The sequence below is a fragment of the Neomonachus schauinslandi genome, chromosome 3 (genome assembly GCF_002201575.2).
Source record: "Neomonachus schauinslandi chromosome 3, ASM220157v2, whole genome shotgun sequence".
NCBI lineage: Eukaryota > Metazoa > Chordata > Mammalia > Carnivora > Phocidae > Neomonachus > Neomonachus schauinslandi.
Window position 1 is genome coordinate 14,802,927 of NC_058405.1, and position 17,968 is coordinate 14,820,894.

Consider the following 17,968-nt stretch of genomic DNA (forward strand, 5'->3'; position numbering starts at 1 on the left):
TCATACTTTAATACATTTCTGCCTGAAAATGTCATTTTAAATATGTTAGTTTTTTTTTTTTTAAAGATTTTATTTATTTGAGAGAGAGAGAATGAGAAAGAGAGAACACATGAGAGGGGATAGGGTCAGAGGATGAAGCAGACTCCCTGCCGAGCAGGGAGTCCGATGCGGGACTCGATCCCGGGACTCCAGGATCATGACCTGAGCCGAAGGCAGTCGCTTAACCAACTGAGCCACCCAGGCGCCCTAAATATGTTAGTTTTAAGACCAGTATGTGACAGCTCAGTGATACGGAAGAAGAAACCATTTTGGTGTCTAAGAGTCTTCGCTAGTACTGATCCTCACATTTGTGTCAACTTCTGTCAGTGTTTGAGTGCTCTTGTCTCTCCCATCTCGGAAGAGGACCACATATGGCTTCTGCTCTTTGTTGTTCCATTATGTTAACCATAGGCTCTTTGTGCATGGTGAGTAACCTCTCAGTATTTTTCAAGGCTTCCATTGCCAGGCAGGGTGCTAGGCTTTAGAGATAACAGAGATAAAAAAGATGTGGTCCTTGTGACCCATGAGAACTCCCCTCTAAGTGGTAAAATGTGAGTGCTTGTGATACAATATAATAAGTACCGTAATGTACAAAGAACTAATCGCATTTCACATAAGGAAGCAAATAGGTACTAAACAAATGAAAGGATCCTCAGTCAGCACCTATGCTGCTTTTTCTGTATCTCTGAATTTGGTGAGATTTATGCTAATAAGCTAATTTGATATTTAAGATTTCAATAACTAAATACATTTTCCTCCCCTACAGTTGTGACTCATGATGAGCTCTAGCACTGGCTTCTAGGAAAAGAAGAGGAAAGTATGACAAGAAATCTGCCACCTGCTGGGGAAGTGTGGAACTACTGCTAAGACTTCTGGAGCTTTCCTTAAAGATCAGTGACATATTCCTCAATTTAAATAATATTAATTATTTAAAAGTACATGTACTTAATGTATTGAATAAGTTTAAGTTATATAAAAAATGGCCATCGAGTATTTAAAACTAGATTATTTCTTTTTCTTTATTGCTTGAAACACTGGGTTTTCACCCATTAAAGTGATACTTTGCCAGATTGCCCAGTAGAAGAACATAACTGACTAGGTGGTCCTCATTGGGATTTATCAAACCATCTACGTCTGTGTATTCCCTCTTTATGCGTCCATATTTCTTTAATCGCAAAATGCACTTAAAATTAGAGAAACCTCTTGTGTTTTTTTCTTCTGAGAAAGAAAAGGACTCATGGTTACCTCTGAATAATTAAAAAAAAAAAATTTAAGCCCATTTATAACTTACTTTAAAATGAAAGAAGTGTGAAACTATACTATAATCGTTTACTTAAGCGATATGATACAATTCTAAGCTGTATTTGTATTAATGTTTCTAATTTTTATTTCACAAAATTATATTCATGGGCTTCTGAGGTTTGTATGCTTTTAAAAGAAGGAGTATAAAAAGAAATATCAAGTAGTCACTTTTATAGAAGCTAAGTTAAGCATATGAAGTTTGTTTTCCTGCTATGTATTAATAATAGATGAATAGAAATAGTGTTCAAAAACTATCCCCCTATTCTAGAATCTGGATCTTGGGAATGGAAGAGACCTCAGTGTCACTTGAACCCCATGCCCTGAAGAAGCTGAGTCGTTGGGCGGGACTGAGCATGGGCGATCGTGATTGTGTACGGAGCGCTCCCTATGACCTGCTGCCGAGTGTGCCGTGGGAAATGTCTCACAGAGGTTCGCCCCAGTCACCGCGGCAGGCCCCCTTCGGGCCCCGTGCAGGGGAGCCGGGGACACCTGGGAACCCTGCCAGGCCATAGGGAGCAGTCTGCTTCAGGAGACAGGCAGGTCCATCTGAACTCCACAGTGAGCCAGAGCTGGCTACCGGGGTCTCTCTTGTTCCTGGAGCTCTTCGGAACGGGTCTAGCCCTCCTCTGTTCGGCAGCACGGCCCATAGAGTATTTGAAAATAGCCTCCCTGTTCCCAGCTGCTTCCTTCATTCCTAATGAGAAGTCACAAGAGCTCTCCCTCTCCTGGTCACCCTCCCTTTGTCACTTGTTCCCCTCTGTCTGTGGTAAAATGGAGTGTTCCAGGTGTGGCCTGCCCTGATGGAACTAGATTATTCCCGTGAGTGAGTTCCAAGGATCCCAAGGGATGCTGTGGAAGGCTGGAGTGGTAACTTGGCCTGGGGTGGCCAGCTCCGTGGTGCTGACTCCTCCAACGTCTGGGCTTGGGGAGCGGTAAGAGACTCTCTAAGCCAACTTGAGGTGTGCCGTGGGGTTTGGGGCAGAATCCCCACCTGATGGTAAGATGGCACTGTGCTTTCCTTTATTGTCAGCTCGATTTCACTTCCATAGAATCTTGTGGGGAGAAGGATCGGCTAGCCAAAGGTACCTGATTCCCGTGCTCGGGACTAGCTACCATCTCCGGTATGCCAGACTTCCTATTTCACGGAGTATAAGCTAATATTGCAGAATAATGTAAACGGTCTTGATGCTCCCCTTCTCGTTTGTATGTTGTGATTCGAAGGGCACAGTGTCCATGTCTCATTTCCAGATGAGTAAGAGCTTGTATCTAAAAATCCAGATTTAAGGGGCGCCTGGCTGGTCATGAGTTCAAGCCCTGTGTTGGGCGTGGAGCCCACTTAAAAAGAATAAATTTTAAAAATTTTAAAAATCCAGATCTATAAATAAGATACTTCTTTACAGGGAGATTCTTTTATAAAATGGCTGACTTTTAAATTTCTACATTAAGTGCATATAGACTGCTGTGCGATACAAAAATCCGCTCTTCTCAGGGGCCGAGGGCGGGAAGTGACCTCCAGCTCTTACAAGGAAAGCCACCAGCTCCCCTGAGCTGTAAATGCTGACACGTAGCCTGGGGCATTTGCGCCGTTCTGGATCCCGGTGCAGGCCCCCTGTCAAACGTTAACAAAAGTCAAATCCTGAAAGAGAAAGAAAACACTTTCTTTGAGAAGTACAATCCACTTATCTTTCCCCCTCCTTAAAGGAAACTGTCAACAGTTTATTCAAGAATTAGGAGATTTTGAGCTTATCATGGAAAGACCTGTAAGCTTTAGGCATAAAGTAAACCCAAAATATGAGACTGAAGACCATCCAGTCTTCGTACCACTCGGAAGCTTATATTCAAAAGGTTAGATTTTGGAAGTGCCCATCCTTTGGCTCCAGGTATCAAGTTCAGAGGACAGTGGAGCCTCTAGAGAGCGAGAACTTCGGAAAACACATAGGCCATCTCAGCCTGGAGTTAGATAAAATCGGTCTTTTCTTTAATGGGAAAAATGTAGTTTGACACAAGCGGGAGCCAGGCCCCGACTCCGGCCCCTGGGAAGCGGCCTGACCGCTGGCCCTGCCCCAGAAGGGGCTTCAGTAGGTAGCCGCCGACTCGGTACCCTTCGGTGACTAAAGCGTGGCTGAGACCGATTTCTTCTTTGCTGCTGTATCTCCAAGAAGTTAGTGACATTTAGGGGGCAGGGGGAAAAAAATTAATGACATTTAACTTTCCACTAGAACAAGTAAGACTATTCACCAAAGGACTCGGACAGGTCTCAGCTCCAGGGATGAAAGGCGCCAATGAATCAGGCTCAGGACCACGAAGTCTAAGCTACTGTCCCACCCCTGTCTTGCCCGCTTCTCTCACCTGACTTGGAAGGCTTAAAGCAATCCATTCACTTCCAAAGAACTGGTGGGATTTGTTAAAATCTTACCTTCGGTGGCAAAGTGAGGAGGGGCGGCAGGAAGGCCCAGACTCTGAGAGCCCGAGCTCAGCTTACAGGAGATTGTGTGGCCCGGCGGTGCGCGGTCGTGGGTGCGGGGCTGGCGGTGCGCGGTCGTGGGTGCTTGGTCGTGGGTGCGGGGCCTGCGGTGCGCGGTCGTGGGTGCTTGGTCGTGGGTGCGGGCGGGGCCGGCGGTGCGCAGGGGGCGGTGGGGGCAAGGCTGCCGCTCCTCTGGAGTCTGGAGGAATCCTGGAAATGGGACAGCTGCTCCCGTCTTGTAGCGGATTATAAAGCTCAGATCATCAAACACAAACTTCTGTTCTCTGGAAAATTCCAGAGTGGAACCTCTCGACTTAAAAATTACTGTTAACAACGTTGTTCAAAGATTCCAGATTTGGGAAATAATCTTGTACCCTACAGTTAATTACTTGCATTTTAAAATGTTTCTTTGATCACGTGGACATGCCCAACTGTATCAGGCTTGTTTCCTACCTGATACGATTCCACTTTAAAATTTAAAGTTTTTAATTAGAATTGAGGGAATAAAAATTACTCAAATTTTGAAAGACTGGTTCAAAACCAAAACATTTGAACGACAAAGATCAACCTCATGTTTAATCTGAAACTGGGGAGAAGGCGGAGAAGGCATAATCACGAGCTGGGCTGAGGAAGGTGAATTGAGGTAAGCGTAACTCATCATACAGTGGAGAATCTAGGCCAGAACAGCGCACTCAGACTCCTTTCTACAGAAGTCGTGAGCGCTGCCCCGCACGTGGCCTTTTCCTCTGTCTTCCCACAGTCTCGGCAGCTACCAGAAAATGTTTCTAAAAGGCTTCCTCTGAGGAAGGCTAAAATAGAAGTCTCCATATAACCTGGACCAATCCAGTGACTAAGTATCTACTATGTGTCCTTTTGAATTTACCAGATCAGAATAAATGGCATTAAATAAATATCCAAATGAAAAGGTTATGGAGGGGAAAGTGTCAGGTGGTGACACTGGGGATGAAAGGAGGTGGGAGAAGCCTGCTAGCCAGAGGGGGAGGAGGAGGAGGGTTGGGGAGGTGGGGAGGCACAGGGTCCCACGGGGGAGTTTGTGAACCACTTGGACAGCTTTGGCGCTCTGGGCCGAAAGTGCCGGGATGGGCTTTGGCATCTGCTAACACTTGCCCAGGATAGCTCGGCGGGGCTCTCTCCGGATCTCTCCGCCTGCACTGTTTCCTGAGGGTCCTGTTTATGCTGAGTGTGTGTTCTACAGTGGTCTGCTGGGCCACAGCTCTTGGACACCAGGACAAACAGGCTGATCTGAGATTTGGCGATGCCGTGTTTCTTCGCCGCACAGCGTCCATCATAAAGCTGGCCTGCTGTAAAGGCCACGGCCCGTTAGCGTAGCAGAGGGCATCCAGGAGGAGGAAGACATGCTGTTTTGTTTGCACTAAAATTGTACAATTTCCACTCTCGTGAGGTCCTATGAACTTGAGGTGATAAAAGGCATTAAACCACAGGAAACAAAACACTGCAACAGGTGATAGGGAGAGTTAATAAAATCCTAAGAAAAACTTAACATGGTGAAATGTCGCTTAGAAGAGCTATCCTTTGCTATCTTTAAAGCATCTTTCACACCGAGAAGACTCCTGAGGATCTGGGAAGAGAAAATGGATCTGCCCTCCCTCTCTCTTCTGGCAGCCCTCATGCCTGGGGGGACTTTCATAGCCTCAGACGGAGGCTGAGTGCTCATATATTGCAAAGATAGCTTTATTAAGAATTTGGAAACTGTGCACTTTCTGGGAAGGTTCTAAATATAAGTGTTCTAGTCCTTTAATTTTAGGGTGTGTGGAATACTTGAGAAGAAAGCTGCTTGGGTTTGTAGTTAGAAATCTGTGACGGGGTGCCTGGCTGGCTCAGTCGGTAGAACATGTGACTCTTGATCTCGGGGTTGTGAGTTCAAGCCCCATGTTGGGTGTAGAGATTACGTAAAAAGAAAAAAGAACTTTGATCGAGATAAACCGCATTCCCCCCACCCCAAGCAAACCCCTTTTAAAGACTTTTACAGAAATGTGCAAATTATGGTATAAAAACCAAAGGCTTCAAACAAAGCCAATTTAAATACTAGATTTTAATAGTATTGAAACCAAAGAACTGTCCACTGAAAGTCCTAGCTGTGCTAGGACTTTTGGGGTTAAGAGGTTTTAACCATTTCTGCTTTTTGTGCTCGGACTTTCCTTCAGCTCCACACACACGGGCCGCCCTCCCGTCACCCCAGCTCCGGACTACATGCAAAGCAAAGTTGGAAGGTAGACTTCTCATGAATCGAAAGCAAGGAAATACTGATTTGACCATAAATATTTTTATTAAATGTGAAAATACACGGGCATAAAAATAGTACCCATATTTGCAGACATATCTGAGATCCATTTCAATTAATTTTCAGGTTTTTTTATTAAAACACTAAATTGAGATGGATTAAATTAGTCTTGTCTCAGAACCAGCAATAGCCTTACAGTAGGAGTAGTTTTAACTGCTCAAACATCTCCACGTCTTCCCTCCTCCAACTGCTTTCCGCTGCAGGCAAAGAGGTCACCGCGGATGAGTGCAACACCTGTCAACTATACATAAAGCCACGCGGTGGCTAACTGTTCTCTTAAATCATTCAGCAAATGAGATCATCCATGAAAAAAAAGTCCCCACCTATTAATATCATTTGCAATTGCAGAACAGACTCTGCTACTAAAAGGAATGATCTGATTTAGAATAAGGATAGTATTGTTGACAAATTAGCATTTGCCTTCCTCCTTCCTTTATAAATATGGGAAAGTCTACTACATTCAATGAAGTTGCATGGATTTCTCTAGGTCACACCACGCATGGTACTCAGAGCCTTTGCAGGGCCCATTGCCGGCACCCTGTGCTTGAAGGCAGGCAACTCTAACCCAACCTGAGGAACCGGTTTCAACGTAAGCCATCTTATGCATTTTTTCCATAGTAAATGTCACAACTTCTGACCAATTTCATGCCTTTAAAGTGAAATCTTCCATTTTCCACCATGAATAGGAAATGCTGCCAATTTCAAATTGTGATTCTATTAACTTTTTTCATACTTGGTTATTAGTATTTTTCCCTTAAAAAAAAAAAAAACTATGGGGAGTTTTTACATTCCATTATCAAGAGTCCCAAAAAGTTGTTTTCATACTGGTATTTAAGATAAATTTTTAATACTGACTAAAGATATTTTAAAGTTAGCATTACATCCATCCAATTCACAGTAGTAAACTATTAGTTTTCGTTTTCAAGTTTTCATTTATCCATGCTAAGAAAGCACAGTTTCAAAAATGGGCAATAAATTTATTTTTAGAATCGTCTCATGTTTATAGGCTGATGTGTTTAATACTTGCTGCTGTGGAAAATATCCACAATATACAGACAAGGGCTCCTTCATTTCAGGAGCTTACCAAAAAGGAAGGAAGGAGTTTTAAGACAGGAGTCTAATACAGCTAAGGCTAGGCAGCCCTGTGCTTTTACTTTTCCGGAAACAGCCGTGACGGTTACCGGGCAGCTACAGGCCCCGAAACAAGAGCCAGGAGACTGGCAGGTAGAAGGAAGCCGCGAACAAGTCAAACGTTCAGTCCCGAGCTCTCCGGAGCGTGAGGACGCCGCCCAGCAGGCCGGCGGGACGCAGCTTCTGTCGGCGGCGCATCAAGGCGGGGCGCACAGTCACAGGCCGCACTGTCCTGAGTGTCTCTGTGGCGCTGGCACTTGGCCCCGTCACTCCTCTCTCTCCACCGAAGACCAGCAAGTAGCTGCACGTTTCAGTTACGGTGACTAAACTGAACCCACGGTAAAATTTCAGGAACGGGACTTACAGTTACCGCCAGTGTGGACAGAGCCCGCCAACAGCCGTGTGGGCAGCATCCGGACGCGTCGCCCACCGGCCAGCCCGCCACCGTCCTGACTCCCTCCGGCTCCTTGGGGCGACTTCTCGTCTCCTCTGAGCGGAAAGGCAAGTGATTTCCTATTTCCTCGGTCTGATTCTGTGTGAAAATTCTTACTTTAAAAGTAGGTAGAGGCCACTGCTAGATCGCAAAACGGTCACAGTGACCTCATGTACCAAAGAACCAGACTGGCAAACAGTGCTGATCTAATGCAGTCATGAGCTTACGAAGATGAAAGAATAAACAAAACGGAATTTCCCTTGGAAATCCTTTCAGCACTGACTTGAATTCTGAGACCTTAAAACGAAAGGAAAGCTGCGAACTATTCACTAATTTTCAAAATGCATTAAGTTTATTGGTAAGAAACAGACTTCTAAATAGATGCAAAAAGCACACAGGTGTTTTGCTCAGCTCAACTATGTGATTTTTGCCCCTCCATTTAAGGAAATCTCCCCGTCTGTTTCAGGATGACTGCGGAAGGAAAGGCCCTGTACTTGGCTGCTATGGTCAGGACACCTCCCGCCATTAAAATTAAAATGCCTGATTTCATAAAAACAACATACTAGACCCATACTCATCAAAATGCTCTGAGGCCAAAACAAAAAACCTTTCCAGAATGAAGGTAGTAATTCTTATCTAAAGTAATTAGAGTTTAAATGCAGCATCAATAGTTCCATAAATATTTAATGTTCTTGATTAAAGTAACACTCAGTTTTTAGGGAAAAAATTATCCAGTATACAAAGACTGAGTAAGTTCATTTCTTAAAAGGTAAGAACGTATCCCAAGAAGAGAGCCATCGCGATGGTGGAAATATAGCCAGAGCTGACTAGATTTGTAAACGTGTGTTTTTTTTCTAGGCAGGAGACCATCCAGAGGCATCAGGGTGGGGTCACGGGGCAGGTCTCCTGTCTAACGCCCGCCTCAGACAGTACCGCACGGGCGGGTGGGGGGGACTACAGTTCAAGAGGGTCGGTCACGATGGACGAGAAGCTGCCCCACGGCCTCTATTAAAAGGGGGGAACATGGCATTCTCTGTCAACTGAGCAACTTTACATTTCTAAGGCAGTCCTGTTACAGGAAATTCTGTGTAACTCACAACTTCAGTTCTTAAAGTATTACATTCTGCACTTCAAGCTTATTTTAAGTGACACCACTGCTCTATTATCTGAACCGGTGTTACATATTCTCTTTTGTTTCATGTTATTAAACAAAAGGGCCCATATGTTTTTATGGTTAATTCTATGTCCGTGGTCTTGTGTGTTCTCTTGCACGTACCAGACATAAAATACATGCTTCACATCCATCCAGACTCTGCTCACGCCAGCAGAGAGGGAAACGCATGTGGACTGGCCGAGGCTCTGTAATTTAACAGGTATTGGCAAGCAACTGGACTGAGCAGAACCTAAGCAAAGGTGTCCCTAAGAACGTACAACTCAAAATGCTGATATTCTCTTTAAGAATCCTAAAACACAACCCCTTCTCATGAGGCTCCTGGCTCCTTCTTACCCACGCGGGCACTGCTGCCCTCTGCAAGGCCGGGAAGAAGAGTCTCGGCGGGCTCCAGTGCGGGCACATGCGGGAGCCCTGCCGCAGGTGCGCCTCCCGCAGACCCTTCTTCCAGGCCCTCCGAACACTTACATGGGCTGCTTTGTCAGAGATACACCCGGTCTTCGCCTCCCTGCCTCCGTGCACCCATCAACCTCCAGTCTAAAAGGGATAGAACGATTTTTCCTATTAAAACAACTCTTTGGTCATGGACAAACTAAAAGATTTGAATTTTTTTTTTCCATTAGGATCCTGGAACAAGGTTTCTTTGTGTTTAATCTTTAAAAAACTTAAGAAGAGCAGAAAAACAGCTGGTTTAATTGAAGTGGAATTTAAATCTAAAAGGTCCGCCTGAGCTGAAGGGATTGAACCCCTGCCATGAGTTCCAGCTCCTGTGGAAAGGGCTGCCACCACCTCCTTGTTGGCTCTCTGCATCCAGCGGATCTTCTCCGTCATCAAACTTCTTCCTCATTTCTAGGAACGAAACAAGCAAATTAAGACCCAGGTATTCACTAAGCACAGGGAGAGGGAGGCTTCCTCTCCTCTTATCCAAACAGTTGTGCCGGATACACATCCTGTTCCCACCCAGCGCCGAGGTTTGGTCTCAGGAGAAAGGTCCTAGAGGGGACCCATCACAGAGAAGGGGTTGATGTTCAGGGCTGACAATGGGAATTCATTGAAATTCAGGCCCCCTGAATCTTCTCACCTCACAAGCATCTACCCAAGGAAATTCTTCTCTGAAAAAAAATAACTGCAGAGGAGGAGACCTCCAAAAGTCCCCACTCAAAGAGCCATGTCACCATCCTGGCCCCAGCAATGCAGTCCCAACGTCGCCAACACTCCAAGCGTCTTTCTGGGCCTCCGTCTTAGATCCTAGCAGAACTAAGGTTCCCTGGCGTACAGCTCAGGAGGCCACCCCCACTGCCATGCCCAGCAGTCCTGAGGAAGGTCTCCGATGAGACCGAGACTAATGCCAACAAATGGGACAGAGGAACACTTCCGGGGGGGTGGGGGGCAGGCGGGCAGGAGAGCAGACTAACATCCTCAGAGACCAAAAGAACTATTTCATCCTTAAAATAAGAACAGGGGCTAAGAAAAAGCAACAGAACACAAAAGAACCCTTAGTAATGGCAACTGCAGTTCCTGATGCCTCTGTGCCCGCCCCCCTCCCGCGTGCACGGGGCGAGCTCGGAGGACAGACCAAGGGGCTGCCAGCCCTCAGCTGCTGAGTAAAAGAACAGAGCATCCTGCTGTACTCCGTAAGTACAGCTCTACCTCTCTTGCGGGATCATAAATGAGCACAGAGGCTCATAAAGCTTCGCTTCCATAGCAGAAGCAGATGTTCAAAAAAGACTGGCCAAATGGGCATAAAATGTCATTTCCTTCTATTTCTGATGAATTTGTCTAACCCTAGTCCTAGCTCCTGCTGACATGGAAAGACGTAAAGAAGGAGTAGTTATTAGCTTAATATTCAATTCCCTCTGCAAATCTCTAAACATTGTTCACTATTACCTAATTTCCTTGCCTTCTCTCTCATTTTCCAGGCCATTTTAGCATATGATAAAAGCATTTCCAGCAACCAGAAAATCTAATGAACATTTGACTTAGGGCAAGATTCCTGAGGAACACAGAGGATAAGCAGCCCCAGGCTAGTACATTCCATCCTGGTGCCCCGGTTTCCTAATCACGCTCCTACAAGTTTAGTATGAAGAGTTCATCATTGGTCGGGGGCGGGGGGGGGGGGGGGGGGGGGGAGGAACCTGAAACCTTCCCCTCACTGTTGTGCTTTGCTGTCGCAGGTGGAAGAGCTGAGACTCTTGAGACTCTTGAGACTCAACAAGCCCTAGTCACTTGTGCAGAAGAGAGGAGTCGAACCAGGCTTCCTGCTTCCGTGTTTGCTGGTCTTCCCACTGCGCCGGGCCCACGGGGGCCGAGTCTGGCAGGGGCAGGCCTGAAACTGGACTTCTGGAACTGCCAGGCTGGGGAGCAGACCCCAGCTCCGGGGGGCAGCTTGGCCACCCCCCACGTGTGACACTGGGAACAGAGCTAGTAAGTCACCAACCACTGACTCAGCCACTTCAAGAGATAAACAATACCTGGATCAGAGAGAACTTCTTTAGCAGCTGCTATGTCAATGAACTTTTTCTCCGCTTTTTTCTTTTCTTCTTCATTCTGGAAGTTATCTGGGTGCCACTGCAGTGCTAGTTTTCGGTATGCTTTAATGATTTCTTGCTTTTTGGCGTTTCTGAGCAGTATTAAAATTAACGCTCATTAGTCAAAAAATAACGCTCATTAATGTGCCCGACATACCACCCCCCAAAACTGAGAGACAGTTATGATCCCCCTGGCAAATCAGCAGCCTGGTTTTCCTAACCGTGCCAATGTTGTCCGGTTCTAGGTGATCATTAAAGCTGGTCAGGCTTCAGAATCTCAATGGGAAGAAATTACTTTTGATCTTTGTGATTTTTCTCTTTTTAAAAAAAAAGAGAAAGCTGCACAGACCCATTTTTAAACTTTCTGGATTTCCAAACTACCTGATACAATTCTTGGCATTAAGAGCTAACTCTGACTCTGAACCACACTTCCTGTTTTGCTTCTGGTTAGCTTCCTTAGTTCTGGTTCAGACTTTTGATTGAAAGACGGATGGTTCCCTTGCTCAGGGAAGGTGGATCTTGTATAATTTACCCAGCTTTTGTCTATCTCAGTGCCTGTAAGTTAATTCTCAAAGTGCCACTTTATAATTCAGCCTAGAGAAGTTTGCTTTTCCAAAACCCTCCTGTCCCCACCAAAAGAAAGCTCACTCCTCTTTACCCTTCCCAAAAAATCTGGGCTAGGGCCTACTCATGCTACACTGTCATCCCTCTGTCACCAACTACTTATTCCCCCATCGTTTCAGAACTAGTCTAAAGAAATCTACCTGTAACAAAATGATGGTTACGATGTGAAAGATGCGTAGGTTTAATCCTGGACTGAAATTACATAAAGCAAGGAACCGAATCAGAGGAGAAAAAAGAGCAATGATAAGCTTTAAAATAGTTGATTAAAAATAACAATGTAAATTTTAAATAACTCACCTTTTTACTCCTAAGATTTTATAATAATCTCGTTTCTGCGACTGTTTCAATAGCCTCTGTGCCTTCTCTAGACCTTCCCGAATCTGCTGATCATTTTCATTGTGTTCCTGCGCAGTTTCATAATCCTGAATAGCTGTCAAAATGTTGAAGATAATGCTGTTAAAGGAACAGGAATTTATAAACTCTACTTATCCTGTAAGATTGATACTCAAGTCACCATCTCAGCCCCTTCACTCTTTTGCCATTATTGCTAAGAGCCTAAGAGGGACGGTGATGATTTTGTTAGCCAACTTACAAAAGGCCTAATGAAGGCTGAATTTAGGTAGCTTTTTACTCCCATTCAATAAAACTCACTGCTGTTTACTTGCCCATCTTCCCACCGCCACACCTTCATATCTGTACTTTATACAAAGCAGTCTTTCCATCACTACGACCGAACTGATCGTTACATAGGAAAATAAGACCGTGGCAAAGAAAATCTGCATGGTCAGCTACAGGTCCACAATTCAGAAGAATCAGAGGCTTAGAAAGGGAGCAAGAAGAACCATCAGCAATCAGAATGTCTAAGTCATCTAGGGGTTTCAAAAGGAACTATTACAAACCTACTGCTTTTAAGCTATCGATCAAAGCAGATGACATTGTCCTGATATGGGAAGTCTGGTAACAATCCATATTACAGTTTTTGCCTTATTTTAGAATACTATCTAGAACACAAGGCATCAGGATATCTAAGTCATGTAGAAAAGAGTCAACGTAGCAAGCCTGAGACTGTTACCCTTAGAAAGGCCTCCTGGCAAGGTTGGTCCTGGCTGGCAGATCAGAAGACGGCCTTCAGGAGTGTTCCCACCATTTCCTGGTAAGAATGGCTCACTGTGCCTCAATGTTTGTACAGACAATGTGGTTTACGTTACACATCGTCTTTCTTTCTGGGAATCTGAGTGCTGGCAGGGCAGAAGGTGCCTGGCTGACCAACCCCTCATGAATGCCCCGGGCACAGGTGCTCTAGCAAGCTTCCCCAGCGGACAGCACCTTGCACGTCTTAAGGAATTACAGCTTGTCCTATGATTTCAAAGAGAAAGACTCTTGGAATCTTCTACCTGCTTTTCTCTGGATTTTGTGCCATGTGTCTTTTCCCTTTGCTGATGTTACTGTATCCTTTCAGTAGAATAAGTCTTAGCCTGGGTACAACTGTGTGCGGAGTCCCATGTACCCTCCTACTAAATCACCAAATCTGGGAGTGGTCTTGAGAAGCAGACATCTCAAATAAGGAACTGTTGTTGGATTCAAATTCTAGTTTTTAGGGAAGTGCATTTCACCGTGGGAAAAAACATCTCTCTGGACAACAGGTCTGAGGATTCGTCTTGGCAACAGCTAATCCTAGAAGACCTTCAGGAAGGCCCGTGATCCTTCTGGCATACTGCTGGAAGGTCACTAGCAGGCTAACACCATGTCACGATGCGTAGGTCATTCCTTCACGTTATCTCATCACGCAGACATCAGCCATTTTATTTCCCATCATCACAAGAACAAGGATGAATACAGGACAATAAAATAATTTTGAGAGAGACCACTTTCACTTAACTTTTATTACAGTAGTATACTGTAATTGTTCTAGTATTATTAATCTCTTACTATGTCTAATTTATAAGTTAAAGTTTATCATGGGTATATATGTATGTATAAGAAAAAATAGTATATATCGGGATGGATATGATCGGCAGTTTCAGGCATCCACTGGGGGTCTGGGAAGGTATCCCCTGCAGATAAGGGAGAATGACTGAATTAACCTGCACTACAGAGAAAAATGAACCAACACTACCTCTGGTCCAAGGGGGGGGGGGGGGGGGGGGGAGTACGTTTTAAGCTTTTATCTTAATTCCTGCCTCAATGCATTAATATTAAATATTAATATGAAACTACTACAGTCACCAACCCACAGTGACAACATAAAATACCTTTCCAATTTAGTACACAAAACTATCATAGTAGTGAGGTTTAAATTATCACAACCTAGTAAGGAAATGTACTTTGAAGGAATGTAATACAAGGGGAAAATATTTCAATACATGCAATTTTGCTATTTATGCAAACTCTACATTTAAAACATGTTTTTCATTCTTAAATGTTTAGAGTATCTCCCCCAAAGCGGTCTTCTACATCCTACCCTTTTATTAAAATTTAAGGTAGATACATTTTTCCCAATCCAGAAAAAATACAAAATTATAGGTTGTTTCCTACATTCATATCATTACAGGTAGGTAATTTAATTAGAAACTTAATATGGGTGATGTTAAAACTTCCCATAGACATAAACTAGATAGATCATTTTTAATTATATTTTCTCAGATTCTACATTCCAAGGAGTCATCTTTAAAGAAAAAGTAAATAACATCCAATTATGTTTATCCTATACCATAATTAAGCATCCACGAAAAGTAGAATAAGTCAGAAACATTAAGGCCCTGAAAAAAAATCTATTACATATTAGCCAATTCATTTTCTATCCTCTGAACCTAAGAAAAACTTTTTCTTCCATATTCCCCCCACTCAGTTCTGAAGGGACAATGCAAACAAGGGAAGCGTACGAGTGTGCCTCCCTTCCACCCCACTCCCCCACCGAAAGGACAAAATACTACTACTACTAATAATAATAATAGAACTGTGGCAGCACTGAAAACAGCAGACCAGAAATTTTCTTAAATTTCTGAAAGAGAGGAAGCAAATGGGATCCTACTAATAATGAATAAACCTAAGTATCCAAGTAGAAGCCCTAGCAGATTTGGGAGCCATTCTTTTTGGCCAAGGATCCTCAGTTTAGCATTTAGCAGGAGCAGCTTAAAGGCAACCACCGGGATAGTCTGTGGATGACTAAAGCTCTCCCCTTGGGTGTGAAGCATCTACAGCACCCGCCCCCCAGGGGCCCAAGAACCAGCCTCTAGACTGAATCACTGCTGTGCATGCAGAGGGGCCGCAGATGTGGCTGCTGGGACCAGGAAGAGCTGCAGAACCAAGCCCACGGGCACTCGAGATCTCCACAACAGATCTGGAACAAACCAAGGAAAAGCAGTTCCACCCAGAATTTAAATACACCAAAGGACCCCAGCAGATAAGTAAGGTAAGGAGCTGCTCACTGTGGCAACTGGGCAAGATGGCAAGGCCCGCAGGGGAAGTCTTCCCGTGAACCAGTCCTACCCACGGAGAACCTGCCCGCAGCTCCCCATGGCAGAAGCAGCATTTCAAAGGCAGATGTGCATGGCTGCAAATGACTGGCCTCCTTCAGTCCACAGTCCATTAGCAAATCCCCCATCAGCTGCCCTTCAAAACAGATCCAGAATCGCACTGCTTCTCACCATTTCCCCGATTACCACTGTGCTGCAGTCCATCATTAGCACACGTGAACAGCTGTTCCCAGCTTCCATCCTTATTCCCCTCAAAGTCTGTTCTCAGTACAGGGCCTTGGAGAGCCTTTTAAAGAGCACATCAGACCCTAATATAAATATGCCCACGGAACACTCATCTTCTCGTCCAGAATATCATGCAAAACAAACTGCGCCAGGCCTGCAAAATGAGCTAGTATCAGCCATGATTCCAAGATAAGAGGGGGAAGCAAATACTGAGAAAGCCCAATGGCAAGAAATCACAGAAAATGCCAGCAAAATACACTTTCTGGGTGTATGGGCTCACCCCGGAGTGACAACCTCTATCCTTTGCATATTACGAGAACCATGAAATCCAGAGCCAGAGAGTGAAGATAAAGCAGAGGCCTTACTGGGGAAAAGATAGGGGGGAACAAAGAGAAGAGCAAATCGCCTTGGGCAGCACATCTCAGGAACCCCCAGCAACCATGTGCTCTGTGAAGGTGAGGGGCTCACCCTCAAGTGCAAAAGATCTACCCCTTTGGTGTAGCAAAGGAAGTGGGCAGACGAGCAGCCGGGCTGGCAGCAGATGACCTCCTGGCCATGGTCTGGTTCAGAGAAGCAGAGAGGGCAGGGCCATGGAGAAAGGCCCTCTTAGCAGGAGGCAGAATGTCTGTGGAAACAGTGAAGCAGAGAGTACCGCAACTGTTAAATACAGAAGGCTGCCCTGGGCCTGGCACTCTCTTACGCACGCGCGCGCGCGCACACACACACACAGCCAAGGCAGTTTCCCACAAATAGGGCAGGATAAGTCAAGTCATTCTATGATCATTTTTTTTAAATGGTACAGCATCAATTCAAAGCCAATTTTTAAACTGAAACAGGAAAAGAGCACCTAAACTTACCTGATAAACATACATCAGAACAATAGCCAAATACATGAAAATTCTGAGCAGACATTATGGAATGAATTTTTTAAAAATCCAATCACCTCTTTTAAGGGTACACTCACAAAGCAGAATAAGAACTCAGCAAAGAGACAAAGAGGAGATAAAAACGTGAGTAGTCAATACTCAAAAAGAAGACCAAAACGATCACAGAAGCACAGATGAAATGAGAAGGAGCCCAGGAAGCAGAAGCATATGGGAAAAAAAGAAGGCCCTAACGAAATGGAAATAAAGAGTTTAAAGCGCCTAGAGAAAAAAATGGCAGCTTGATAGAACAATTGGCTGCGAAAGCGAGCGCCCAAACCGGGTAAGTTCTTCCAACCAGCGGCGCTTGAAGCCTGGGGCTGTAGGGCTCAGCGTGCTGGCTCCCGGAGCGCCGAGGAAGCACCGAGGGACACGGCGCTGCGCCCAGAGAACCGGCAGGGCAAGCCGGCCCGGCTGAAGATGTCTGGGGCACACAGCCGGCGGCTTGCTCGCTCATTTCAGAGTGTGTCCCAGAGAGGCCGCATTCCCAGAGAGACCCCTCGGGGCACAAAGGCGCTGGTGGCCCGGGCCCTCTCCCTGCCCCGTGACTCAGCAGAAGTACAGAGCCACTGGCAGGAACCCGGCCGCGCCAACACTCGCCACCTAACGTGCGTATACCAGGTCCCCCCAACACCGTGGTCCAGAAGAACCACCCATGCTACTAGGCACGCCTGCCTCTGTCCCAGTAGGGTGGGCAGCCTCCCCGAGACCCCACAAACTCCTACCAGCATCGCATCTCTCCCTCTGGGAGTCGTGCGCCTCGAGGCCTTGGTCCCAACGGCAACAGGTCACATTTCACAAGCCAACCAGGGCACATGGGGTTAAAACTCGCCATCTTCAGGCCAGGGACCACACACTGCCCACGACAGGCAAAGAGAGCCTCTGCAGACTACCGGCCTGAAGGACAAAGCGGCCAGGACACAACAGCAGAGCTCACACCGGACACACTCCCGGGAGCGCCAGGCCCTGGGGGGCAGGGGACAGCACACGGCAGGGACCCGCAGAACCTCTTCTTCATAAAGCCATCACCCTCAAGAACAGGAGACAGGGCTGATTTTCCTAACACACAGAAACAGGCACAGAGACTTAGACAAATGAGAAGACAAAAGACTCTACCCCAAATGAAAGAAGAGGACCAGGCCACAGCCACAGATCTAAGTGAAACAGATCTAAGTAACAGGCCTGATGGAGAATTTAAAGCAATGACTGATCATAAGGCTACTCACTGGACTTCAGAAAAGAGCAGAGAACATCGGTGAGATAATTAACACAGAGATAACATAGCAGAGAGATAACATAGCAGAGAGATAATTAACACAGAGATAACAT

At 45.5% G+C, this 17,968-nt stretch overlaps 2 protein-coding genes across 3 annotated transcripts in view; one reads left to right on the top strand and one right to left on the bottom strand.

Moving 5' to 3' along the window:
• The window catches only part of UGGT2 (UDP-glucose glycoprotein glucosyltransferase 2), a 178,811-nt gene extending 177,769 nt beyond the window's left edge, over nucleotides 1-1,042 (top strand). The window contains exon 39 of the mRNA XM_021695965.1: nucleotides 806-1,042. Coding sequence (XP_021551640.1) covers nucleotides 806-828 — 23 coding nt within the window. The 3' untranslated portion in view covers nucleotides 829-1,042. The remainder of the gene's footprint in view (nucleotides 1-805) is intronic.
• Nucleotides 1,043-6,053: 5,011 nt separating this feature from the next.
• Nucleotides 6,054-17,968, bottom strand: part of DNAJC3 (DnaJ heat shock protein family (Hsp40) member C3) — a 70,902-nt gene continuing 58,987 nt past the window's right edge. For both annotated transcript variants that reach the window (XM_021695991.1, XM_021695992.1), the window contains 3 exons: nucleotides 12,313-12,445; nucleotides 11,335-11,483; nucleotides 6,054-9,712 (listed from right to left, as the gene is read on the bottom strand). In XM_021695991.1, the coding sequence (XP_021551666.1) occupies nucleotides 9,555-9,712; nucleotides 11,335-11,483; nucleotides 12,313-12,445 (440 nt within the window). In that variant the 3' untranslated portion in view covers nucleotides 6,054-9,554. The remainder of the gene's footprint in view (nucleotides 9,713-11,334; nucleotides 11,484-12,312; nucleotides 12,446-17,968) is intronic.